The following is a 27,118-nucleotide window of genomic DNA, read 5'->3' as shown; positions in this document are numbered from 1 at the left end:
CAGCATTCCTTTCTAGGTGATCACAGACTGTTTGCTTAATGATCTGCTCCAGAATCTTCCCTGGTATTGATGTCAGACTGACTGGGCGGTAATTATTTGGGTCCTCTCTTTTCCCCTTTTTGTAAATAGGGACAACATTTGCCCTCCTCCAGTCTGCCGGGACTTCGCCTGTTCTCCAGGAATTCTCAAAGATGACTGCCAATCCAATCAAATAACCTGCCAGACAGGAGAGTGAAACGGAAAAATCTGGGTGCGGGATTACTCTGCCACCCAGCTCATCGGACTAAGTCCGTGGGTCTCTGTGGAAGAAAATGAGCTCAGCCGGACGCAGGAGCAAACTACAGAAGATCCAAGTTTATTGCGCAACAGGTTCAAGGCGAGATTGAACCCCGAGAATGGGGCGACATAGACTTTTAAAAGTTCCCTCCATGTCCCAGAATACAGTGCGAAATACATCATTACCGCGTCATGAATACATTAGAAATAGGTTGGGTTACACAGGTGACATCATGAATATATTAGAGGGAGGTTGGGTTACACGGATTAACATATGCTGAAGGGTGGGGGAAATATGCAGAGTGAAGGATATGCATAGATAAGCATTTCCTGACTACCGGTGATGAGAGGACAATGGTCCAGATATGCATCGTCTGGCACCTGGCATTGCCCGGAGGAAGGGGTCGGCAGAACGATCTGACAGGATTAGGGTCTTCCTGTCTTCCTGCGTACGTGACCTGCCGTTTCGCAGATTATGGAAGTAGGGGCAGCGTCACGGAGTCCAGAGAGAACTGAGTCGATTGACACCAAAACCGAAGAAATCGGAGTTACGGTTGATTTTATATTAATTTCTGAAGGTTTCAGCCCTTTTTCGGTCAAATGTGTATGAATGGATACATTGTAGCAAGAATGGATACATTGTAGCAAGATTTTGACAGTTTTACGAGGTCGCTGGTTTCAGTTCCATTGTTTTCGCCGTGGGGGGCCGTCATCGGCTTGTCAGGAGGTTAAATGAGGCGTGCAAGAGCTAGCTGAACTAGTCCTGCAAAGGGAATGCATTGTCCTGATTGGCTAAAGCGCGGCCATAGGAATAAGTGGGGATACAGCAACACACGGTCTACTCATTTTAAGTATGGAGCGCGAATAGGCATAGAGAGAGATAGGGAGATAGATATATGTCAGAGCTGCTTCCAGATCCCAGCTCACAGAGGACCACGCTAGCCGGCAGTAATGTCCAAAAGTCTTTATTGAGTTACAGTTTCCATTTCCAAGCCGCAGCGCGCAGCTCTACGTCTTAGAAGCTAGACCGGCGAAGCTCCGTCTGAGTCTCCGCCTCCTGTACACCAACTTAATACTCTAGCCTTACTCCACCTCTTCCGTCTTTCCTTCCTCCTCTGGGTCCCTCTGCCCCCCGTGGTCTCTTCCTTTCTGGACTCTTCTGACGCTGACCCCCCGGACTCTTCTCCCTCCTTGCTGCGGGCTTTAGGACCTGGCTCCCTATCCGGGCTGCTTACTGTGCCGCCTTCCTGTGCATTTGAACTTGGCACGCGCACCCAGCCTTCAACCTTCCTCTTGACCGTTTCCTCGCTCCCCGATGGAGGTGTGGCCAATCCTGACTCATGCCCTCCCGCTTGCAGCGAGCCGCCTGATCCCTATACCTGGGACCCCTCCCCCCTACTGCGCTCTGGTGGGGAAGCTGGTCCCGATTTCCAACTGCTGCTCTCTGAGTCCCCTCTGGTCCCTTCTTCCTGGGGTGTCCCCCTTGCTCTGACCACTGGCGCCCCTTTCTGTGAATCTTCCGATTCACTGGAAAGACTCAGAGATCTCGGGCCGCTGTCATCGCTCATATTTCCTTCGGATTCCTCCCCCTCGCTCTCTGTTTCCTCCCTTTCCTGTGCCTCTGCTCCTGAACCCCTGACAATATATATTAGAGCTTATTTCGCTCGTGGAAGGGAAGGGAAAGGAGCGTTTTACTGGGGTCTGGGAAAAGTGTGGTGCTTATGCAACGGTGAGGGGGGGAGCTGAGGGTGAGTGTACAGTGGGCACCCTCGAGGTCATCGCCTCGGATGTTCCGAGGGGAAGGGGGGAGAGGAGGCACCCCCCCGTTCCGTATCAAGAGAAACAATGACAGGAGAAAAACAACATTCAAATTTCTGTTTTAGACTGCCTTTTCTGTGATGTAGGTATGATGTATCTGAGGGGTGGTCTTAGGTTACACCCTGAAATATACTCTGAGTCAAGAGTGGATTTCATGCTCTTTATTCAGTTCATAGTGGTGAGGAGGAATGAATGTCCCCTCAAAGTATCTGCTTTATATACATTATTTACACAATGGGCTGCACGTGATTGGCTAATTCCGGAATTCTCCTGTAGGCCAATCAGGTTGTGGATTCACTTCCAACTGGAGCTGGATTGGGTGGCTCCTGCAGACCAATCATACTGCCGCATTGTTATAGGACCAATCAGACTGCCGCATTTTGGATCCTATTTTGGAACGACACACTGGGCAATGGATATAGGGCAGGAGTAGGCATCCTAAGGCCCGAGGGCTCAATGGCCTTCTAAATCCATCCTGTGGATGGTCCAGGAATCGGTATATTTTTACATGAGTAGAATGTGTGCTTTTATTTAAAATGCATCTCTGGGTTATTTGTGGGGTATAGGAATTCGTTCATTCCCCCCCCCCAAAAAAAAAAAAAAATTCCGGCCCACCACATGGTTTGAGGGACGTTGGACCGGCCCATGGCTGAAAAGGGTTGCTAACCCCTGATATAGGGCATAAAATAGACCTAAACGTCTGGGAAAAATCTGGAAGTGATTTGAAATGTACTGCATGCTTCGATAGAGAATTATATGAAAATGATGCATAGATAGTATTTAACCCTGAGTAGTTGCCAACCTAGCAGTTCGAAAGCACATTAAAGTGCAAGTAGATAAATAGGTACCGCTCCGGCGGGAAGGTAAACGGCGTTTCTGTGCGCTGCTCTGGTTTGCCAGAAGCGGCTTAGTCATGCTGGCCACATGACCCAGAAGCTGTACGCCGGCTCCCTCGGCCAATAAAGCGAGATGAGTGCTGCAACCCCAGAGTTGGTCACGACTGGACCTAATGGTCAGGGGCCCCTTTACCTTAGGTTGGTCAATATGTACAAAGTTGGATCAGATCTGTGCTGGAAATTCATAGAAACAAAAGGAACATTATTTCACATGTGGTGGACATGTAAAAAAGCTAAAGGCTATTGGGAAATTACTGTATTTTTCGCCCTATAGGACGCACCGGCCCATAGGACGCACCTAGATTTGGGGGGGGGGAAATAAAGGGGGAAAAAATTTTCCCCCCAGGCGCGGGGCTGGGGAAGCTCGGGCTTTGGCAGCTTTGGCATCGCTCTGGGAGCTTGTGGGGCTGGGGGCGGGGAAAGCAGAGCTTCCCCCTCCCCCAGAACGGGACCCAGAGCCATGTGGAAGCTGCGTGCAGCTTTGGCATCGCTCTGGGAGCTTGTGGGGCTGGAGGAGAGGAAAGCCCTCCGCCAGCCTTCTAGCCAAGTCGGGGGACAGCGGGAAAGCCTGCATTCGCCCCATAGGACACACACACATTTCCCCTTCATTTTTGGAGGGGGAAAAGTGCGTCCTATAGGGCGAAAAATACGGTATCTACAATGAGTTTAAAAAAATGTTTAAAACGACATTCCCCCCAAAAAACTAAGGTCTTTTTGTTGGGAATACTTCAGTCTGAAGTTCCCAGTTGTCAGAAAAAAATATTTATGTATGCAACCATGGCGGCTCGAATTTTGCTAGCCCCAAAATGGAAAGTGAGAAAGATCCATAGTAAGGAAAATTGTCAACTTAAAATGATAGAATTTGCGGATGCAGCAGCAGTAACCTATAGATAAGAGAGCAAGAAGAATTTGCTCCAGAGTGGAACATTTTTGCTGAATATTTAGAAAATAATAGTGTACAATTTAAAATGCTGGTAGCATTTAGATAAAGTCAACAGTATGGTAAGTATCTGAAGGATGTACAGTGGTGCCCCACAAGACGAATGCCTCGCAAGACGAAAAACTCGCTAGACAAAAGGGTTTTCCGTTTTTGCGTTGCTTCACTAGACGAATTTCCCTATGGGCTTGCTTCGCAAGACGAAAACGTCTTGTGCTTTTTTTTTAAAGCCGCTTGAAGAGGCGCAGTTGCGACAGACCGTGCTTCGCAAGACGAAAAACATCGCAAGACGAAAAGACTCGCGGAACGAATTCTTTTCGTCTTGCGAGGCACCACTGTAAAATGGAGAAACGATTAGTTTGGCTATAGTAAAATATGCAGGAATGATAGATAAGTAAAATGAACTATAAAATGGGAAGGAGGGAAGTCAATTGTTACATGGTATTATGTAAAATGTTTATTTTGAGATGTATAAAGTGAAAAATTAATAAAATTTGTTATAAAATATATATAAAGCTGCAATCTTAGTTCTGCTTTTTTAATCCCCCCTACATAATATAAATTTATTTCAAAATATACAATACATATACAATACACAATAATACATAAATATCAAACACATACAATTGATAACTTCTATATGAATCAAATAACAAAATCAAATAATATCCAAAAAACCCTTCCATCTCTACATATATTCAAGAAAAGAAAAAAGGAAACAAAAAAAGAAAAAGACAACACTAAAACAATGATGAGCCCCCAGTTTCTTAAAAAAATTAAAACAAAACACAAAAACAAACACACATACCCACACCCACCCACAAAAATAACACGACGTATCTTTTGTTAGATACTATTTAATACGATTCAGTCCCATATTTCTCATAAATACCTTTCACATGCATTGAATCTCTTTATGTATTTACTTGTTATGGACTTCCATCCACCTCAAAACGGTTCATTTTTTCTTACTAAAACCTTTCCTGTGTTTAATGTTTCCTCGTCATCTTGGTATGAGGAAACAATATATCCCTATTGTTACAGAAATTACAGGGGGTTTACGGAGTTATTCCATACACAACCAAATCTTAGATATGGCGCCTTGTTTTGATAAATAATTGTTGAAGCATTCCCACCCTTTTTTAACGTTTTCTGATGACTTATTGATTCCGTCATTTTGCAAGTTCCAAATACTCGCAGAGTTTTAATTGCCATTCCTCTCTAGATGGAATGTGCTTGCTCTTCCGCCCCTGCCACTTAATATGGATCCAAATGGTTTCCAGAGAGTGGTAGGGGATGCTTTATCCCAAGTTGATGGCCTTTCAGCCGATTCCCTGGTGGCCCGCTGGAATGTGGAGTTAACCAGGGCTATTGACTGTTTGGCTCCGAAGCGCCCTCTTCGATTGCATGGAGCCCGGACAGCCCCGTGGTTTTCCACAGATCTGAGGGCAATGAAACAATCGTTGAGACGGCTAGAGCGCCGGTGGCGGATAACTCATTCCGAACCTGACCGGACACGGGCTAGAGCTCAATGTCAAGCCTACCAAGTGGCGATAGCGATGGCGAAGAAGACTTCCTTCACCGCCTCTATTGCATCTGCAGAAAATAGTAGCAGGAGACTCTTTCAGGTGGTTCACAATTTAGCGGAACTACCTGCTACATCGGGGCCCAGTACGGGCCACATGATCTCCTGCAATGATTTTGCAAAGTTTTTTGCAGATAAAATCACTCAGATTCGGGAAGTAGTAGACTCCACCGTGGGAGCAGGGCCGGGGCGGGAGAGTGCTAGAGTTCTGTCTAGTCAAGTTGAGTGGGATCAATTCCAATCTGTTACCTCCGAGGATGTGGACAGGCTGCTTGGACGAGTGAAACCAACCACCTGTCTCCTGGATCCTTGCCCATCCTGGCTTATAAAAGCTAGCCGGGAAGGACTGGTTGATGATCTCCAGCGGGCTAGGGACAAAGGTGAGAGCTGTTTCCTAGTTCTGCTGGATCTCTCAGCAGCGTTTGATACCATCGACCATAGCATCCTTCTGGACCGTCTTGAGGGGCTGGGAACTGGGGGCACTGTCATACAGTGGTTCCGCTCCTTCCTCCTGGGCCGTGTTCAGAAAGTGGTGGTGGGGGATGAGTGTTCAGACCCCTGGCCTCTCACTTGTGGGGTGCCTCAGGGTTCTGTCCTCTCCCCCATGCTTTTCAACATTTACATGCAGCCGCTGGGAGAGATCATCAGGAGGTTTGGGCTGGGTGTTCATCAGTATGCGGATGATACATACCCAGCTCTACCTCTCTTTTAAATCAGAACCAGTGAAGGCGGTGAAGGTCCTGTGTGAGTGTCTGGAGGCGGTTGGAGGATGGATGGCGGCTAACAGATTGAGGTTGAATCCTGACAAGACAGAAGTACTGTTTTTGGGGGACAGGAGGCGGGCAGGTGTGGAGGATTCCCTGGTCCTGAATGGGGTAACTGTGCCCCTGAAGGACCAGGTGCGCAGCCTGGGAGTCATTTTGGACTCACAGCTGTCCATGGAGGCACAGGTCAAATCTGTGTCCAGGGCAGCTGTTTACCAGCTCCATCTGGTACGTAGGCTGAGACCCTATCTGCCTGCGGACTGTCTCGCCAGAGTGGTGCATGCTCTTGTTATCTCCCGCTTGGACTACTGCAATGCACTCTACGTGGGGCTACCTTTGAAGGTGACTCGGAAACTACAAGTAATCCAGAATGCGGCAGCTAGACTGGTGACTGGGGGCGGCCGCCGAGACCATATAACACCGGTCTTGAAAGACCTACATTGGCTCCCAGTACGTTTCCGAGCACAATTCAAAGTGTTGGTGCTGACCTTTAAAGCCCTAAACGGCCTCGGCCCAGTAACAGTTCCTTCTCTAGTGCTGAAATTTTGTTTTCAAATCCGTTCTTTTTTTTAATCTTTGTCAAAAATTGAATTTATTTGATGGTATTGTAGCCAGGTAACTCCTATGAGTGCAGAGGGGGGAAATGTGGTGGTGCATCTGCCGCAGCACAAGTGAATGCCCCAGCTGCAACAAAGCATGTCTCTTCCGTGTTGGTCTCTACGGCCACAGCCGGCATGGTTAACTCTTCAGCGGTTTGACTTTGCCCCCGATGGTGCCCTCTTCCAATGCCTCTGGAGACAGATGGGTGCCAACCAGATGTGCAAATAGCTCCTTCTCAATACAGATTTAGATGAAGTTGCCCTGCAAGCCCCTGGGGGCATTTGCGGCATTTATTCCCCATGGGAAGCGAGTCCTTCCCAAGGAGGCCTAGTTCCTCCTGGGGGATCCGGATCCACAGGCAGCGCTCGCTCAGAGCTCTCTCCCGGCGCCTCAGGAGGAGGCCGCAGAAAGGGAGCAGCGACGGGCCCGCCCAAGGCCCGGGAAGGAGGCTCGCGGGGCCGAGGGGGCCCGGCTGGCCCGCCAGTGCGGTGTTTCCTCCCGAGGGGCTCAAAACTGAGGGGGGCGATTCAGCTCTGCAGTCCGCGTGGCAGAACCGCAGGGCGGGAAGGAGAAGGGGCCGGCCTGGCGCGCGCCTCACGCTCTCCTCGCGCTCACCTCAGAGCCCGCCGGGCGGGGGAAGCGCCTCCTCCAATCCCGCGCTTCTGACTGGCTGGCGCGCGGCGCCGGGGGAGCGGCACGTCGGCCGGGCGCGCCTGGCGGCTCCACCAATGAGCGGCCCGCTTCTGCGGCGCAGCGAGGCAGGAGTCCAAAGGAGGGCAAAGGCTACGCAGGCGCACTCGGAGCCTCCGGGGCTGCTCTTTGGTCTTGCGCTCGGAGGGCCCCGAGATGTGACCGGGAGACTCTCACTCGGTGAAGCAGCTTCGGGTTCGCTTTGGGAGAGAGCGCCCTCTAGAGATAACCATGGGGAGCGCAGGATTTTAGTTCGGCTTCGACTGCCTGGTCAACCCGCCCTTCCCCCACTTCGCGCTCCTCCTCGTTCGGGTCTTGCGGAGGGTTTGGAAAACGTGGCTTGCTTTTTGTTCAGTTTTTTAAAAAACAAACAAGCCCATTTAACACACTGCGTCTGTGTGGGAGTCAATAAGAGCTCAAGGCTTCTCCGTGACCGCAGCAGTGAGCTCCCCGCTGGAGCGGCTCCACTTTCCAAGTCCTGCTGGATTCGGCCAGTTACCCACCCAGCCCAGGATCCTGTTCTGACAGCAGCCAAGCAGATGCCTCTTGTGGGGAAGCAGGAGCAGGACAAGAGCGCCTAAATCTGTCCTAAATCTCACAACTGGGTCTGCACCTACCTCACATCCACAGCTGGCTAAAAGGATATTTTAGCACCTGAGGTGAACCACAAAATGGTGTCTTCCCCCAACAGGAAATAGAATGAAGTGAAGATCTACATCAGGAACAATGGGGGTGAAGGGTCAAATCAACCATCATGTTGATGGCTTTTCAGCTGATTCCCTGGTGGCCTGCTGGAATGTGGAATTAACCAGGGTTATCGACTGTCTGGCTCCGAAGCGCCCTCTCTGATTGCATGGAGCCCAGACAGCCCTGTGGTTTCCCCCAGAGCTAAGGGTGGTGAAACAATTGCTGAGACGGCTAGAGCACCGGTGGTGGAAAACTCATTCTGAATTGGACCGGACACAGGTTTGAGCTCAACGTCAAGCCTACCAAGTGGTGATAGCAACAGCAAAGAGGACCTTCTTCACCGCCTCTATTGCATCTGCAGAAAACAGCAGCAGGAGGCTCTTTCAGGTGGCTCACATTTAATGGAACCACCTTTGCCATTGGGGCTTGGTAAGGACCCCAATATCTCCTGCAATGATTTTGCAGGGTTCTTTCAGATAAAGTCGGTTGGATTCAGAAAGGTAGACTCCACCATGGGAGCAGGGCCATGTCTAGAGTCCTGTCTAGTCAAGGGTCAATTTCAATCTGTTACCTCCAAGGACATGGACAGGCTCCTTGGACAAGTAAAACCAACCACCTGTCTCCTTGATCCTTGCCCATCCTGGCTTATAAAAGAGAGCCAGGAAGGGCTGGGTGACGGTATCCGTGGGGTGGTGAATGCTTCCCTCTGTGAGGGAGCCTTCCCAGACCTGCTGAAAGAGGTGGCTATTAAACCGCTTCTTTTTTTAAAAAAAATTGTACTATCACCTAGTCTTAAATCTTCCATTCTTGGGCAAGGTGATTGAGCAGGTGGTTGCTGAACAACTCAAGGCATGCCTGGAGGATGCGGACCATTTGGATCCCTTCCAATCAGGATTCAGGCCTCATCATGGGACTGAAACTGTCTTGGTTGCGCTGGGCTATGATCTCCAGCAGGCTAGGGACAAGGGTGAAAGCTGTTTGCTAGTTCTGCTGGATCTCTCAGCAGCCTTTGATACCATCAACCATGACATCCTTCTGGACTGTCTAGAGAAGCTGGGAGCACTGTTACACAGTGGTTCAGTTCCTTCCTCCTGGGCTGTGTCCACATAGTGGTGCTGGGGGATGAGTCTTCAGACCCCTGGGCTCTCACTTGTGCGGTGCCTCAGGGTTCCATCCTCTACCCCATGCTTTTTAACACCTATATGAAGCCAAAGTGTTGGCACTGACCTTTAAAGCCCTAAACAGCCTTGGCCCTGTATACCTGAAGGAGTGTCTCCACCCACATCGTTCAGCCCGGGCACTGAGGTCCAGCTCCGAGGGCCTTTTGGCGGTTCCCTCCCTGCGAGAAGTGAGGTTACAGGGAACCAGCCAGAGGACCTTCTCAGTGGTGGTGCCCACCCTGTGGAACACCTTCCCATCAGATGTCAAGGAAATAAAGAACTATCTGACTTTTAGAAGACATTTGAAGGCAGCCCTGTTTAGGGAAGTTTTTAATGTCTGAGGTTTTCGTGTGTTTTTAATATTCTGTTAGGAGCTGGCCAGAGTGGCTGGGGAGGCCTGGCCAGATGGGCAGGCTATAAGTAATAATTTTTTATTATTATATTATAACCTTACTCAATGGGTGAAGTGGGAATCAAAGGTCCACTCTGAATCACACCAGGCAGGCGCGGAGCCCCGTCCTCGGCAAGGGTGGGAGGAGACCAGCCGTGGCTCCTCTTCCCCAAGGGGCAGGATTGGGGCGGCTCTTCGCAGGAGGAGCAGCCAGGCTCCCGGCAGTGGCGCTGCCCCGGGGATCCTGCAGCTGCCCGAGGCGACCTTGCCCCCCCCCCGCCCGGGCCGGCGTCTGCCCCTCTCTCAGCCCCGCTGCTGCCGAAGAGCCGCCGCTCGCTTCAATTCTGAATGTCTCTGCTGCTTTCTAAATGCAGCTCTTTCCAGCCTGAAAGCAAGAACTATGGCGAATCTACACTCGGTATATCTCTATTAGGAACCCGGGAACGCAGTTCCTTCCCGCCTCCTCCGCCCGCCACTTCCAATACCTGACATTGATTGGATCAGCGATAATAGTTGCCAAAGAGCTGGTCCAACCAGAGTCGGCTTTGTTGACCAGCTTTGTGACGATTGGTTCTCTCTCTCTCGCCTGCCCGGCCTCCTGGGCTGAAGGCAAGCGGGCGGGCGGCGCCAGCCAAGCTGCCTTTCATTGAGCCACCGAGACGCCTGTATGGCAGTGTCCCAATCGGAGTAAGGTTTGGAGTCCCGCCCCGCCTGTTGATTGGCCTGTCCGGAGGTCAGGAAGATGGAGCGAGGCGCTGGAGGAGGCGGAAGGGGCTGCAGATGAGAAAAGCAGAGGGGGCTTAAGAGGAAGCCCGGCGGCAGGTGGGTTCGGCTACCAGAAAGCGATCGGAACGGTGGAAACTACCAATAAATGAGTAGTGACATAGCGCCTCGTGCTTCATTTGTTCATAAATATTTTAAGATGCCAATGACGTCAGCGGCCCCGAGGAAGCGCGCTTGGGGTCGCCCTCCTTGGCCCCCGAGGGGCGGGTCGCTCTCCGCTGCTTCGCTCCTGGTAGTAGTTCTGCTCACTGGAAGAATTCTGTCACTAAGAACTAGTTTCTCAGATTTCATTTCTCCTCCTTCCTCCCAGTTCGTTTCCCTTTCTTGTTATGCCTTTTAGACTCCAGACCCGAGGGCAGGGCTGTGTTTTATCACCGGCATTTGGCCGCCAAGCAGAATTAAACAAATAACACTTTCAATAGCTCTCATTATGAAAATGGCGATTAACTTTTTAAATTGGATGGCGGAGGACGTGCAGATGGCAAGAGGATAATTTCTTGGCTTTGTGAGGGCGCTTTGCTGTATCTTTGGGAATTATGGTACCTTCTTTCCTTTCTTTTAGATCTCAAACCAGCCTTGCCCTCAACAAAGGAGCGTCCAGGCAAAGGGATGAAGAAGGAGCAAGTGCTGAACTGTCAGTTCTCATGCTGGTACCCTCATTTCAAGAGTCAGACCATCCGCAGGTGAGCGAGAATCCTCTGAGGCAAGGGCTTTCTTGAATGCCTAGGTATGAAGAAAGGGTATTCAACTTCCCCATCCTCAAATCAAGATATCCGTGACCAATATTTAGAACACAATATGCATTTCTTAATGTCAGCCTCCACATAGGTAGAAGTGATGGCCCCACCCCAAGGCTCCCACACAAATAAGGACCTATTAATTAGGGGTGTTTTGTTTTGTTTTCTGTTAATGCATTTCCTATGAATATTTGCTCATTCCACATTCACAGTACAGATTTGAAAGGGGGTGGGTGGGTGGACTGCCACTCATTAGTGACTGTGGAAATTGCTGGCCTTAGCTTGTGATCTCCCATATCACATTGTTTGTCCATGCAAATGTATTGCAGAAAGTAAAAGCTGTTCACTGGGACAACAAATATATTGGTGAATCTCCTTGACCGCAAATAGCAAATGACTGTATTGCCAGCCTGTTTGGAGTTACCAAGTTCAGTGGCTCATGGGACTGGGAACTCTAGTATGTAGTGACATAAAACTAAAATATTTGAGACAGTGTTCTTCAAGTTTAAAGACAAAATACTATTGTAATGAGTTGATATGAGTTTTGCTTCTTTAATAAAGTCTTTGTACATTTCCCCCTCCCTCACTTCTCTGCCTTTTATTTTTTATTCTTGGATGAAAAAGAGATTTTCTTCCTTTTAAAAAAATGTGTGTATTAAGTTGATATGGTTAATATTATTAAATCACTTTAATGACAACATCTATATGGAACATAGATAACTGGTATATTTTATGTCTTCAGTTTTTCATGTTGTCCTAAATTAGTTTTTTTTTAATCAATTCAGTATCATACTGCCACTGCCTCAGAATGTAAAAGATTATTTGCTGGATGACGGAACCTTGGTGGTTTCAGGAAGGTAAGAAATTATTTGTATTTTAAAGATCATTCTAAATTATTGCTCTGGCGTTTCACTGATACTTCAAAGAAATTGCCTCAGTCATTTTTCTCTCTCCTGTCTTGTGTGGTGGGCATGGCTTTAAAGTCAGAGTAAATTGATTCATATGTTTAATCTAGTGTTAAAACAAAGGTAGAATAATGGCTCTCATAGTAGTCTTTAGCTCTGGCTGCAAGTGTGGCTACAGCATGCAATTAGAAACCATAGATGTGACCTCAATACATTTATTGTGTCCAAAGTTTTAAAAAGTTATTCGTGTGAGTATTGGGTCTGAGGGATACTTGACCTTTCTTGTTGCCTGCAAGGTCTGTGACTGAAAGTATCCTATCTAAATCTGAAAAGTCAAAGGAGTGAGTGCATTATGGGACAACTTTTAAGGGTGGTGGTAGTGGTTATCTAAAAAGTGTCTTCGTTCTCTTATATAGTGTTCCTGATTTGCAGCCCTTTCTTTTTTTAAAAAAACATTTTTTATTAATTTTTAGCATATAACATTTTAAAGACATACCACACAAGTTATTACACACATATCCTTGTTTGGACTTCCTTCAGCACCTCTGATAATCCTCTGTCTTAATTATTTCTCCTGCAATTCTTAACTTAATATTGCCTTTACATTTTCTAACCAATCATTTCTCCCTTTCCATTTTTACAATATTTCTTAAATTACTCCTCACAGAACTTCTTGTAATCCTACAAACATAATCTGATCATCACAAATACTTTTCAAATACTCCATAAATTTAGTCCAGTCTTCGGTAAACCTCTGATCCCGCCGGTCTTGGATCCTTCCTGTTAGCTTGTCTAATTCTGCGTGGTCGATTTGCAGCCCTTTCTATCCATACAAGCAATGGAGCAAATTGACTCTTTTCACATATATGAACCAAAGATAAAGTCTGGATTGTTGTATCAAAAGTTACTGGTGGCCAAATGTGAGAAACCATGGCATAAATTAAAATGACTTGTTGGTTGGGAAAATGGCTACTTGATTTTGGAGCTTCTGTGTTTAGTTTATGTGGCATATGGCTCGGGGCTTATATTTTGCATTTCTAAAGCTCCAGTCACCTTAAATTAGTGCATTCTGCAGAAGTAAAACCTTATCAACTTGTTAGGCTATTTCAAGTTCTGTACCCTTGTGACTTGAAATTAATAGGTTTCAGTTTTCCTGCTTCTATTCTAGGGAAGAGCCGCCAACATGTTCCCAAGAAGATGATGATGGGGAAGAGGCAGAGGAAATACAGGTTTGTACAAACTGTGATATACTCAAGCTCTGAATACTGATATTTTTGTGTCACCTACAGGTACCATTACCAGCTTATAACCCAAAGTTTCCCCTTGTACTTTTTAAAAGTTGGCTATTGAATTGGAAAACAAAGCAATATCTTATTCTCTAGCCTGCTTCCCCACCCACTACACACCCAGTCCCTTTTTATGTGCTTTTACTTGCTGTGCAGTGCAAATGGAATTCTTATTTCTATCTTCATGTTGAAACCTGCCTTTCCCATCCACTGTAGAATAGTTTTACGCAGCGCTGCCAACTTGAATAAAATATTGGGGTGGTGGGCAAGTAAGCCCTGCCCTGCATAATCCATCAGATGATGTGGTGCATGGACACCATTTGAACGACAATTCCCATCAACTTCGGGGGGCTCAAATATTTTATTGGAGGTGCAAAGACCCCTCAACCCCTAGGAGTTTGCTCCTATGGCTTTGGGATAGCTGCAAACATACTTTTCAGAGTCTGTGCCATGAGCTGCTCAGGCACACTCCACTAGTTGTCGTTATCATTCATTCAGTGTCACCAAAGCTCACAGAGGTGAGGAGATCTACAGCAGCAAGAGAAAAGGGAATCCTCCAAATAGAGAGCTTTGATGAGGTAGATTTCCTACCACCACCTCAATTTTAGCCAAATATTCCTGTCTGGAGGTCACATGTGACCCCAAACTGCTTCTTGAGGTCAGTGGATGGAAACTACAGCTAAACCTTGGGAGTAAAGGTTGTTCAACAGTGGAATAGACTGGCTCAGGAGAGGGAGTGTCTTCTCCCTGGACAACAGCCTATCAGAGATGCGGTAGTGGTGCCCTACATTGCACATAATGCAGTGAACAGGGAGGTGAGACTGAATGGCTCCAAGGTCCCTTCTGCCCCCCAATGATCTGAATGGACCTATTACAAAAACATGCCCAGATTTATTTATTTATTTATTTATTTCAAACTCTTTTCTTTCTTCAGTGGACTGATGATGAGAATACTACAACACTTACGGTAAGGCCCTTTTTTTCTTTAATTTTTTTTTGTCCCAGTGAATGGTCTGAAGTCATTTGAGGCCACCACCTTCCTGAATTTAAGCAATTCTGGTGCTGATTTTAGTGCCTAGATGAGTGATGACTTGGAAACCACAGCCTTGGGTTCCGTTGCTGAAAAAAGGCAGGATATGAATCTGCATATTGTACTAATTCAGGGATTGTCTAATCAGATACAGCTGAGCTGCTGGGAAAATATGTATACTGAAGGGTTAATTGTATTTACCATTAGTACTAACTTTTATCTGACCAGAGTTGCATAAGAACTCTTTTCATTAGGTTAGAAATTGAACTAAACTCTACTTGTTCCCAGAAAAGGCAATGGCTCGACATGGTAGTCCATTTAAAACTAAATAAAAATGTAAAAATAAAGTGTGTACAACCTTATTAATCAAATTAAATAGCATTGCATTTAAAACATAATGATTGCTTACATAAAGTGGTTGAAAATATATTTTTGAGAAATAACTGCTTTGGGTCAAGTTCTGTATTAACAATCAGACCAAATAAGAACCTCAGAGGAGCCTGCGGATCAGGCCAGTGGCCCACTCAGTCCAGCATCCTGTTCTCACGGGGGCCAACCAGGCGACTGGGGAAACCTGCAGGCAGGATCCGGGCGCAAGAGCAACTCTCCCCTCCTGTAATTTCCAGCAACTGGGATTCAGAAACATTGCTGCCTCTGACTGTGTAGGTAGAACCAGACTAGTAGCCATTGATAGTCTTTACCTCCATGAATTTCTTCTAGTCACTATCTTGTGTCTTTTCCAGTCAACCCCCCCTTTTTTTTTGCTTTAGCTATGAACAAGCAGTATTTTCTACAAAATGGATAAGGCCTCATACACACATGTTGTTCCTGAGGCAATTTCATCCGATAAAAGTATGAATCCCATGAGAGAACTAGGACATACAGTTATCAATACTGCATTCTTAAGCATCTCCATGTGCCATGTGGCAGGTGACTTTCAGCTCACTGAAATTTTGGAAGGAAACTTTCCAGTTTTTCTTTTCTTGTTCTGTCTGAGCTCCTTGCTCAACACCTTCATCCCACTTGCTCTTACAGCCATCTTGACAAGCATAACAGCAGGGCCAGACCTGGAGAAGTACCGTATTTACTCAATGGTAATGCACACCTTTTTTGGCCAAATTATGTCGTGAAAATTAGAGTGTGCGTTAGATTTAATGCCGCATTTACATTCACCAGCAAATTTTTTTTTTGTTTCAAGGTTTTGAAAATTGAGGTGCACATTAGATTCAATGGAGCATTAGATTGCAAAAATATGGAAGGATTGGGGCCTCAGTGATGAGTAGTGAAGTGAGGAAGTGGGGACTGCCTTTCCCCCCTGCTCCAGAGCCAGTGGAAGTGGGTTTGGATGCACAGAAAGTCAAGAGAAATTTGTTGGTCTTTCCTCCGCTCCTATCCCCTGGTAGTTCCCTCCATAGCCAACAGACAATGTGGGGTAAATAAAATTTACAGCACTTTTGCATTATTACAGTTACCATTATCCTTCATTGCCTCATATGAATAGTTTGATTTCAGTTATTACTATTACTGCCTACATTCTGCATAATAATAAATAAATGCTGAAGTGTTTGGGTTGTAGATGATTTCAAAATCAACAAGCAGGAGGGAATCTAGATCAATGAAAACTAAAGGGAAGGGGAAAGTTATGAAATCTTATTGTTTATCAAACCTGTGCTCTGAAATTAAACAGTGGATGACATTTGTAAATACTGGCTTTAACATGACAACTTCAATGGTAAGTTGTTTATCACCGTCTATGAATATCTTCATATTCCCAAAACAATTTATTCCATTTGATGAAGAGAAAGAAAATAAAAAATGCAAGAGAGCCCACAAACATCTCTAAATCTGTTCAACCCAGGACACATTTTGTTTTTCACAAGCTTCTCATTTTGTTGTTGTTTGTCTAGGCACCAGAATTCCCCGAGTTTGCACTTAAAGTTGAAGAAGCAATTGGCTCACTGGGAGGCAGTGTCTTTCCTAAGCTTAACTGGAGTGCTCCAAGGGTGAGAATATGAATTAAATCCTAAATCAGATGATTTAATGATATTTTTTTAAAAAATAAAGGATAACTATTTCTTTGAGCTATTTGGGAAGTGAAAAAAATAATTACACTGAAAAGAGCTAGTGGAGATAGTATAGCAATGCTTAAGAGCAGCTTGGGAAAGGGAGGATGCCAAAGGATGTAATAAAATTGTCTCTCACGCAGCATTTTCTGCTGACGTTTATGTATCGCATTTGAATCCTATCCTTTACTGAAGAAGCTTAGGGTGGAGCACATGGAGCAATCATGTTTTAATCTTCACAAACACAGTGAAGTACTCTGGGCTAAAAAATGGTCTCTTATCCAAGGCATGCTAGCATTCCTTGGCACCAAAGAAGGATCTGAATCTAGATTTCCCACATCAGAATTCAGTATTCTACCCAGACTAGCTTTGATACCACTGTGCAAGGTTTGGTTAAAATGTGCTTAAAATAAAGTTTGTTTTTTAATTTTTAGGATGCTTACTGGATAGCATTGAATAGTTCACTGAAATGCAAATGTCTCAGTGACATCTTCCTACTTTTCAAGAGTTCAGACTTCATTACTCGAGATTTCACTCAACCGTAAGTTTTAAAAAGATTAGCCCCTGTTCTGATTCAATACATGATATCCAGTCACAGAACACTTCAGGATTTGGGCTTCGGCCATTGGCCCTTAAACTCTGACTTATGATTTGCATCTTGGAAGTTTAGACAGCCAATCACGTTGGGAGTGGGAGTGGCCCAGGCCTCCAGAAATGTATATAAGCAGTTGCTTTGCCTCTGTTGTCCAGTTCTGTAGTTCAATAAAGGTTCTTGCTGTTATCAATATGTCTTGCCTTGTGGGAACCCACCTACACTTCAGTTACCCACCTATCTCTCTCTCTCTCTGTGTCTGCCTCTGTCTCTCTCTCTTGGCTTCTCAGGTTACTAAACCCCACTCCTGCCCACCCCCAACTAACTCCAGGTCCCACTCTTAATTTTTCTGCTCCCTCTTAACCGGATCCCCTTATTCTACTTTGAGGTTATTTCTCTTGTTCCCACTTTTCAGCCTTGAGTCATCCTACATCTCTCTCTCTCTCACCATCATCCCTGACATATTTAGAGGCAAGTATTGATCACCACAATTGTAATGCAATATACTTGAGTGGGAAACCTGTGGCCCTTCAGGTGCTCTTCAACTACAACTCCTATCACCCCTGGCTTTGTCCATGCTGGCTGGAGCTGGTGGAAGTTGGAGATCCGCAACCTCTGGAGAGCCACCCCTGAAATATAAGATTAGTTTCGTTTTCCATATTGTACTGCCAGAAGCAGTCTGTTTCTTGATTACCAGGTGCTAAAGATGGACAACAAAGGAGAGCTCTTACCTTAAGGTGGGCCCATTTGAAGCATATTGCTGGATCAGAGAGACCTTTGGTCTGATCCCAGAAGGTAGTTCTAGTGTTCTCACTAGCCCTATGCTAGAGTTGGCCAATGTGCTACCCTCCAGGTGTTGGATAAGGTTGGTCAGTGAGCAGTGTACCCCAGCATGCCATTTGTTCACATTAAAACACAGTTTATTTTAGCTATGGCTTTATGCAAAGCAGTCCTGCATTTATCAGGGTCCTCCACTGTTCATGGGGTTCTACTTGCATTCAAACCTTGTCCATGCAACGTGAGAAGGTCTGGGATGTTGCCTCCCATTTAGGCGGACATTGGGCATCATGTTCACACAGGGCTCGTTGGAAAACAGGATAAACATGTATCTCTCTTTCAAGAGGTGGACCTGAATAGTTAAACTACCTCTCAGCAAATGTGCTAAAATTAAAACATCCTTATGTCAAAGAAACTCAAAACTCGGGACGTGATATTGAGCTCATAAGAGAAGAGAGTGCTCCAGGGCTGAGCAAGTAAAAGTACCTATGGGATGGAATATTGGACTGTGGGAGCTCAAACAGTGCATTCTGCACAGAAGCAAGTCCCATCAGATTCAGTGGGACTTGCTCTCAGCTAAGTGTGGATAGAATAACAATCTGAATTTACTCAAATGTAGAACAGACATTCCTCTGTCCTATCCAGAAAAGGCTTGCACGGTAAGTGCTCCAGATCTTCAGATTAGGGGAGTTAGCACAGTTCTCGACTTTTAGATTTTTTTCTGAAATCTGCTACACATAGTTCTTAGCCAAAGGTTGAATCCAGTGCTGCGTGAACCAAGTTGCACATGCTCTGTAGGACTTCCCATTTCTCTCTGCCTGCCCCCCAAATCTGCTCCACAACCCTCTGGAGCAGTTTTGAAGGTGCGTTGTTGAGGAGTTGAGGGTCCGGGGAGGGGAGGGGAAAGTTCTGCTGCACAAGCAGAAGTTGGCTATGAGAGTGGAAGAGCAGCCTTATACACAGCCCTGAATGCTGTTCTCTGCGTCAGGGTCATGCCAGTCATAGTCCTCCATAAAGGGAACTATTAAGGGACAGAATGCAGGATCTTTTTTCATGACATTTCCAAATTTGCATGAATATACCTAGTCAGGATCTTAAGTTAACAGCCCTGCTGAGCCACAAGACCTGTCTTCATTAATTAAGATATTGATTAAGCTTCAACACCCCTGACAAGAGAAAATGAGAACAGTTATTGCTGTTCGGAAGGAAAACGCTGAACAAGTGGAAATTGGGTACATTTATATATCCTGTTAATTTGAATCAGCTTATAGATTTATTTTATTTTATTTATTTATTTCTCTCTCTTTTTAAGCAGCACTTAGTCTCTGTTTAGTGACATGGAGAAAGTTCTATAATTTAACTGCTCCAAGAAAACATAATACTAATGGAAAATATATGATGATTATTTTATATTCCTACCCTGCATAATAAATGACAATGGCTTATTAAAAAACAAGTTACCATTTTCTGAGAATTACTGGACTAGAAATAGAATCTTTTGCCATTGTTACTGAGCTATATTGTCTGGTCTTAAGGTGCATATTCCTGAATCTCCTAGATACACAGATCCCACACTGGTGTAACAAAATCATAGAATTGTAGAGTTGGAAGGGACCCCAAGGATTATCTAGTGCAACCCCCTGCAATGCAGGAATCTCAGCTAAAGTATCCGTGGCAAGTATCAGTTGAGCCTTTATCTTACTTAGAAGCTCAACTCCAAGTGGAGAACACAACAGTGAAGCCATGCTCTGACGACGTGCCTTGAATTCTCCTCTATACACAGACACATGTAATTGTAAAGGTTATACAGACCATGCTATCTGGAACTGAAATCCAGACCACAAAAGGGGAAAGGATACAGCTTGGCTTTATTTGATAATGCAGTAACTACAAGTGCATATTCCACAAGGTCTTGGCACAATAGCTTTGCCATCCAGGCTCCATGACAATAAATGTGCCCACGAGGCTCCAGCAACAACAGGGCATCATTGCTAAACAACAGTGTCTCACTGTGTACTCTGGACATTTCAGGTGAAGGGTATGGCCAGCCCTTCTGACCTTAGATGGAAGTAAGACCTTTTGATGGGCCCAGGGTGAGGCTTCGTTGATGGAACAGGCAGACCTAATGAGTGTGTGCTGGAACTGGTGCATGAGGAAGTGAAGCTACGACAGTACGTTCTGTGAGCCCTTCATGGTCGTGTCCATGGCCCCCTGCTAATGTTACCGGTTGTCACGTTCTGTATAATTTGTCTCCTGGCATCACCTCTGCTGCTGCAGGTGTTCATCCCCACGCAAACTCTGAACTGTTGACTTCTTGCCACATGGTGCGCGTAAACAGCATTTGCTGGGCAATGCGCTCCTTTCCCACCAGATCCCTGTCTTCTGTGAAGAGCTTGGCCTTCAGCTCCCAGGCCCTGTATTTAGGCCTCAGTTGATCCCACAGACAAGGATTCATGGGGGAACGCAAGAGCTTAAAGCAGTTGGTCTGAGATGCTGGTTTGGGGTTCAGGTGCGACACGCCAGTCTCTCGGCGTCCACAGCCTGCTCTTCGCCAGATGAGGGTCTTGTTTCACCTGGGAGAGGTGAGCAGCCTGCTCAATACTGTCTTCATAGTTGAGTGAGATAAACTAACATTTTTTTCAACCTCTGGCTATCCTCTGCTCAGAAAAAAGTTCTGATAGTTGACCATCCTCAAACCGTTTTAAATGTTTCCCAGGTAACAAACAAACAAAACTTTCGTATTGAGAGCCTCAGAGTCTGTTTTGTCAAAGACATTGGTTCAAACAATCCAGAACTGTTCTCAGAATTAGAATCTTGGATAACTGAGGGAACTTCCATTCAACTGTGAAGAGAAAAATTCTTTCCCAGTAGGTTTCTCTGCAGCCTGTTTTGCCCGGAGGGGTTTTGGGGTGCCCAGCAGACATACTAAAGCTGGGTATGGATGGACTGCACATCTGCTAAACATCCAAAAGGGGGCAATGTTTAGCTGAAACAGAATGTCGTTTGTCCTAATGTTCTCAGGATTTCAGCAGATTTGACAAACTTTGTTTTCCTTGGAGAACAGCTTGTGGTGGGCAGTTCAAATTTAGTTCTGTCATCTTTGCATTTGGGGGGGGGGGCTACAAATCTTTTTGCCATCCCAAGGGTGTCTGAAAGCATATAATGCAGCAGCCTTGATGATACTGTGCTGATCTCAGCCTGGTACCCGGTGTTTGGATGGGAGGCCACTTGAGAACCCAAATGTATTTATGTCTTCTTCAGTGGAGGTTTTGGAGCAGAGGTTGGCTGACAATCTGTCTTGGATGCTTTAGTTTAGAGGTTGGCAACCTAAGGCCCATAGGCCGGAAGCCCAAGGCCCATGAGGGTTTCTTAACTAGCCCATGAGCTGCCCCCGAACTGAGCTGCCCACTCGGTGAGTCCCGAGTGCTGCGCAGTGTGCTGCCCAGTGCAGGGACTCTCTTCCGCGGCCCCGGAAATCACTTCTGCGCAGGACGCAATTTCTGGCGTCGCACTGCGCCGGTCCGGCCCCTGGAGGATCTCCGTGGGAGTGATCCAGCCCGTGCCCGGCAAGCCTTTCCGACCCCTCTTTAGTTGAAGTTCCTGCATTGCGGGGTGTGGGGACTAGGAGGCCCTCAGGATCCCTTCCAACTCTAAGATTCTATGATTCTATTTGCAGAACAGAGACGTGATGATTAAGCTGGTATTTTTCAAACATAGTATTATATCATCAATGAAAACAAGAGTTTGAGATGGAGTTGGTTTATTTTCTGCATGTTAGCTATCCCAAGTCCCCACTCCATGTTCTGCACTAAGCTGGTGTTCTGTGTATATCATCAGCCTGTGCTGTTCACAAAATGTCACTCTGTTACAAATAACGATATTGGTATAGTCATGCAGTACTTAAAACTGGCATTTAAGGGTTGTCAGCAGAACAGACTTCTAATGTGCATGGTGGAAGTCTAATCACACAATGTTGGATTCCACCCTAATTTTTCCTCATGTAATTTATTTTAAGAGTGACCAGATTTAATGAAGTATTTACAATTACCATAAAGATATAAAGAAAATGCATAATTGTTGGCAGTCACGGAACTTCCTATGTTCCCACTGAGATGATTGCTACTTGCCAGATGTAGGAACAGAATTGAGACCTAAGTAGATTACCAGCTTTCTCAAGAATAATTATTAAGAAAGCAGAGAACCCACAAGAAATAGAAAATAGGATTGTTCAAAAAGATAGAAGGAACAATATAAAGACTGGCTCAAGATAACTTGACCTGGAGTTACTTCAGTTACTTTAAAAGCACAACTTCCTATTCCTCTGGAACACAGAGATGTTTGAAAAGTTCCTGTGTTTAATGGATGGGTATTTGGTGACTCTCGCAGTGATCTGTATTTCTTTCCTGTGTGAATTTTCAGTATCCCTGTCGACACACCTCTGCTTCTGTTATGCGACTGCTCTTTGTTAAACAGTTCTAAGTTATTTCAAACTTCTGAGGTACCCAACTTGGCAGAAAATACTAGAGGGATGCTGCTGCTTGTGAAATATGAGTGGGCAGTGTCTGGGAACAAGGGCTGGGCATCTATAGGAACTGACTGGGTAAAATCAATGTCGCTTTCTACTGGATGTCTTGATTCCTTGATTCCTCAGCTTTTCAAGCACCTGCCTGATAAAATTATGCCTTGAAACAGGCTCTCTTGTTAAAAGCCACAACTCCTGTGTGTTTGGATTGCACACACACAGTGTCCTGTTTAACAGAATTGCACAGTGTAATCTCTTTTGTGTGAACAAAGGGATGTTCTGGGCTTGTAAACAATGACAGACTTTTCCAGTATATGTAAAGCTGCATATAATTAAATTGAGCATGTTCCGGTTTGTGTGTGTGGTTATTAATAGTGTTTATTTCTTCCATGCAATAATTCCTCCATACCCTTCAATACAATATTTAGGTCTTTCAGGGGGATTCCACTCTGTATTTTTTGGCTGGAAGTACCTGATGCCACCCTGGGCTCCTCTGTGAGGAATGTATAACAAACAAACAAACAAACAAACATATAAATAATGCTGCTAAAAGCAAGATGGATTTAGCTCTGTAAGTTGCCTCAATAAGAGGCTATTTGAGAACAGGCCATGCACTCTGGCCACTCTGGGGAAAAGCAAAGTATGTGTAATAAATACAAATAAGTAAGTAAAAGCTTGACTTTAAAACTGCTTAGAAACCATTTTGACCTTAATAAATAAGTCTTCTGTAGATGGAGAATAATGCCTGTAGCATCTAACACAATCAGGTGGCGCCTGTGATATCTTCAGCAGCCCCAGTCTTCACACCCCTCAGATTAGCAGGCTGCCTTGGTAGGGAAAGGATAGAAGAAGGAACTGTGTTCTGCCTACTCCCAAGGAATGTTTGCTCCTGGAGGCGCATCTCCTTGAGTGCTAACCTTTCTGCTTACAAGACATAACTAATTTTTTCCCCCTTTTTTAATGAGTTGATGATAGGAGGAGAGTCTAATGCTGTTTTCCATATCTTGATTTTACTTCTTGATTTTTAACATGCTCCAGAATGCCATTGGCAAAGTTTTCATGTCAAATGTTTATGGTTCTTAGTCTTAAAGCAAATTAGTGCACCTGCTTTCCTTTTCCAGATTTATCCATTGTAATGATGATTCTCCTGACCCCAATTTGCAATATGAGGTAAGCGAAAACTATTTTTCTAGACTGTTGTGTGTGTTCTTACACAGAGAGCTTAATAGTTGCTTTGAAACTTACCAGAGTTTGTTTTGAACCAGGATTCCTGCATCGAATGTAATACAAAGCCTGAAATACTTAGTAAAAATGACACTAAACTCTGCTGAGAGAGTTTATCCACATAGCCCTAAACCATGTTTTAGTTATGCAAACATGAGCAAAAGCTTTACCTCCATGTTAGCATTTCCCTCTTTGATTAAAAGAAAGCAATGTACCTAGGGCTCTATTAATCAGATTAACACTGAGGACAGTGCAAATTTCTTGGTGTTTACCTCACATGAACTCTCTCTGTTTAAGTAATTGACTCTTGTTGCTTTGGCAGAGTTTGAACTTTTTATAAAGGGTTTGTGGGGTTTTTTTTGGCAGATGTTTGTTCCTAGAGGGGGGCAAGGAGGGAGTGCAGAAACGCTCGTTTATGTTGGCCTTGCTATTCATCAGAAAAGCAGCTACTGGGAACAATTGGGGTGTCACCTTTGGGCCTTGTTTGTGAACTTTTGGCCTTATCTGGCTGGCTGTTATTGAGCACTGAAGGCTGAATTAGACGGACCTTTGGCTGCAAGTCAAATCTTACCTTCTTAATGGAGGCCAAAGAAAGATTTGCATATTAGTTAAGTGATTCTCACAGATAAAGAAATGTGACAAAAATCTCACTTGAGCAGCATTTCAACTACTTGGCTTGTTTGCAGAGATAATTGTGCATACAAAGACAGTCTTCTTTCTTCCAGTGACTATAAATTTCTTAATTACTGCTGATGTTGAGAGTGTGTTTTTTTGCTAATTGATAGTTATCAAGATTTTTCATGATTTTGTTTTTCTGCTATAGCTTGTACTCCGAAAATGGTGTGAATTGATTCCTGGGGCAGAATTCAGATGCTTTGTGAAGGAAAACAAGCTTATAGGTGAGGTAGTGAGTTATGGCTCTTCTCTGCTGTTTTTAAGACGCACATTTACATGTTTTCACAGTGGGGGTCGTGCCTTTTTATACAAGAATATATGGTTTGATCTGGCTACAATTCCTATTTTGTTGGTTGTTGCTGCTCCTAATTGATATAGTGAGAGTCACTTGATACATGAGCTGCTTTTCAATAGACGTTGTATTGCAGGTAGTTCACAACAAAGTATTACAATGAAACAAGCAAAGATACAAGTCAACAATACAGTTGTACCTTGGTTGATGAATGCCTTACGAATCTTAACGTTTTGGCTCCCAAACGCCACAAACCCAGAAGTGAGTGTTCTGGTTTGCAAACGTTCTTTGGAACCCGAATGTCCAACACAGCTTACGCAGCTTCCAATTGGCTCCTACAGCCAATCGGAAGCTGTGCCTTGGTTTCCAAACATTTTGGAAGTCGAACGGACTTCTGGAACTGATTATGTTCGACTTACAAGGTATCACTGTACATCACTTTCCGTAATATCAAATAATGGTATATGATGCTAGTAGAAGATGGTTGTTTTAGTCCTGCATTATCTGAGCCATGTGAATATGAGTTATGTATGTTTTTGTGTCTATTATTAGTGAGTAAAAGACAGAGAGTCCTACCTTGTCAAGAGTGTTCATAGAATTGTAGAGTTGGAAGGGACCACAAGCACCATCTGGTCGACCCCCTACCGTGCAGGAATCTTGAACCCACGACCCTGAGATTAAGAGTCTCCTGCTCTACTGACTGAGCTGTCCACTTCGAGACATTCTGGTAGACTGACTCTAGTTCAGCTTTGCAGTTCAGGCTGTCTAGGATAAATAACAGGTGACTCATGCAGCTGCTGTCCCAAAGAACTGAATGTTGTCTCTCTGCAACAGGTGTAGCTCTTCATTTCATTTAAATGATTTCCTGGACTGGTTTAGAGCAAGTGCAGCACCCCAATATTTCTCAAGTAAAGAGAGATGGTGTGCATCAGGGATGGGGAGCCTGTGGCCCTCCAAATGTTGGGCCACCAGTTCCCATGGGCCCCTGCTAGCACGGGCAGTGGGCAGTAGTTATAGGAGCCACAGTCCAACAACAACTCTTGGTTTGCGGGGAGTACAGGTTCCCCTTTCCTTGGCAACTGGCGAAAGTAAGGGGGAACCACTGGGCCAGACAGCTAGCCACTCCCTCCAGGGCAGTACTGGGCTTAGTTTATGCAAGTCCTTGGTCCCATCAGTGTCTCTGCATCCCAACCAAGCCCATGCAGCTGTTGTTAGGCTTGAAATGAGCTCCTTGGAGAAAAGTGGGGCACAAATAATTCTGCATTAGCACCACCAATGAACACAACAAACCTGTTGTTTAGTTCAGTGCATTTGAGCTGTGGAGATTTCTGCTGTCAGAGGCCTTTCTGAATGATTATGTTAGCACAGAGAATGACCAAGCAGCGAGTATTCTTTTGTTTTTTGTCTGTGAAAGAAACATCACAGCGAGCGTATTTCAGACAGCTTTGCTTTCTAGTTGAATCATACATTAGCTATGGATGACTGATGTAATTCTCCTGACAGGTATATCTCAGCGAGACTACACTCAGTACTACGAGCACATCTCAAAACAAAAAGAAGAGATCTGTAGACTTACACAAGAGTTTTTCAAGAAACACATCCAGTATAAGTTTTTTGATGAAGACTGTAAGTATTCTTTGAGCTAACATTAGAAAGGAACGGGTGCTTTTTTGGAGCTAAAAAGTTTTATTTAAAGCTAGGAACACCTGTGGGGTGGAAGCAGAATTCTACGTGCAACCAGAGGTATCTTTTAAAGTTCCACCTGCAGCCATTTACATAGCAGAAGTTGCTTTTTATTCAAATTTGGTTTGCTTCTTTTGCCATGTGAGAAGTTTCCCAAGAAGCTCTATAGACTTTGTTTGTTTCACATGCACATCTTCCCCCGTGTGCTCATGCAGTTGGCCAGAGTGAAATTTATAGCCCTAGATTATTTTATTCAGTTTTTATGAGGTAAAGTTGTTTAAGGACAGAAGTGTTTCCGTCTTTCTTGAATGGAGATGTCTCATTTGTTCTTCAGCTGTAATGAATGCTGTTTCATTAAATCCAAACTAAGGTTGAAAAATTGATACTCTTCACTAAAGAAAAGTAGTGATATTTTAATCACTTTATTTGTACAAGCGGAACCCTGTGATGTAGGAAAATGTGTGTACAGAAATGCTAATTTTAACCATACTTTGGTGCAAAATAAGCCTCTCAAGGCAGCACACATGTCATAAAGGTAAAGGGACTCCTGACCGTTCGGTCCAGTTGCAAACGACTCTGGGGTTGCAGCGCTCATCTCACTTTAAAGGCTGAGGAAGCCGGGGTTTGTCCGCCTCCACAGACAGTTTTTCCAGGTCATGTGGCCATCATGACTAAAGAGCTTCTGGAGAATCATAGAATCATAGAGTTGGAATAGACCACAAGGGCCATCGAGTCCAACCCCCTG

General features: G+C 45.1%; 2 protein-coding genes across 14 annotated transcripts in view; one reads left to right on the top strand and one right to left on the bottom strand.

The window, feature by feature from the left end:
• NUDT5 (nudix hydrolase 5) overlaps positions 1–7,636 on the bottom strand; it is a 30,197-nt gene extending 22,561 nt beyond the window's left edge. Inside the window, exon 1 of one of the 5 annotated variants that reach the window (XR_014516768.1) lies at positions 7,492–7,626. The gene's annotated coding sequence lies outside the window, so the exon portion shown is untranslated. Of the gene's footprint in view, positions 1–4,819; positions 5,103–7,491 lie in introns of those variants that run through there. The other 4 variants (XM_083464232.1, XM_083464230.1, XM_083464233.1 and 1 more) reach the window with 4 other exon arrangements.
• Positions 7,637–8,195: 559 nt separating this feature from the next.
• Positions 8,196–27,118, top strand: part of CDC123 (cell division cycle 123) — a 47,566-nt gene continuing 28,643 nt past the window's right edge. For 2 of the 9 annotated variants that reach the window (XM_083464213.1, XM_083464206.1), the window contains exons 1-10: positions 8,196–10,626; positions 11,150–11,270; positions 12,110–12,181; positions 13,398–13,458; positions 14,450–14,482; positions 16,453–16,548; positions 17,043–17,149; positions 23,621–23,669; positions 24,547–24,622; positions 26,194–26,316. In XM_083464213.1, coding sequence (XP_083320339.1) covers positions 11,197–11,270; positions 12,110–12,181; positions 13,398–13,458; positions 14,450–14,482; positions 16,453–16,548; positions 17,043–17,149; positions 23,621–23,669; positions 24,547–24,622; positions 26,194–26,316 — 691 coding nt within the window. In that variant the 5' untranslated portion in view covers positions 8,196–10,626; positions 11,150–11,196. Of the gene's footprint in view, positions 10,680–10,768; positions 11,027–11,149; positions 11,271–12,109; positions 12,182–13,397; positions 13,459–14,449; positions 14,483–16,452; positions 16,549–17,042; positions 17,150–23,620; positions 23,670–24,546; positions 24,623–26,193; positions 26,317–27,118 lie in introns of those variants that run through there. The other 7 variants (XM_083464210.1, XM_083464208.1, XM_083464205.1 and 4 more) reach the window with 7 other exon arrangements.

Source organism: Podarcis liolepis (genome assembly GCF_965112155.1).
Source record: "Podarcis liolepis genome assembly, chromosome: 10".
Taxonomy (NCBI): Eukaryota; Metazoa; Chordata; class Lepidosauria; order Squamata; family Lacertidae; genus Podarcis; species Podarcis liolepis.
The sequence above is the reverse complement of the archived record's forward strand: the minus strand, read 5'-3'. Positions and strand labels throughout refer to the sequence as shown.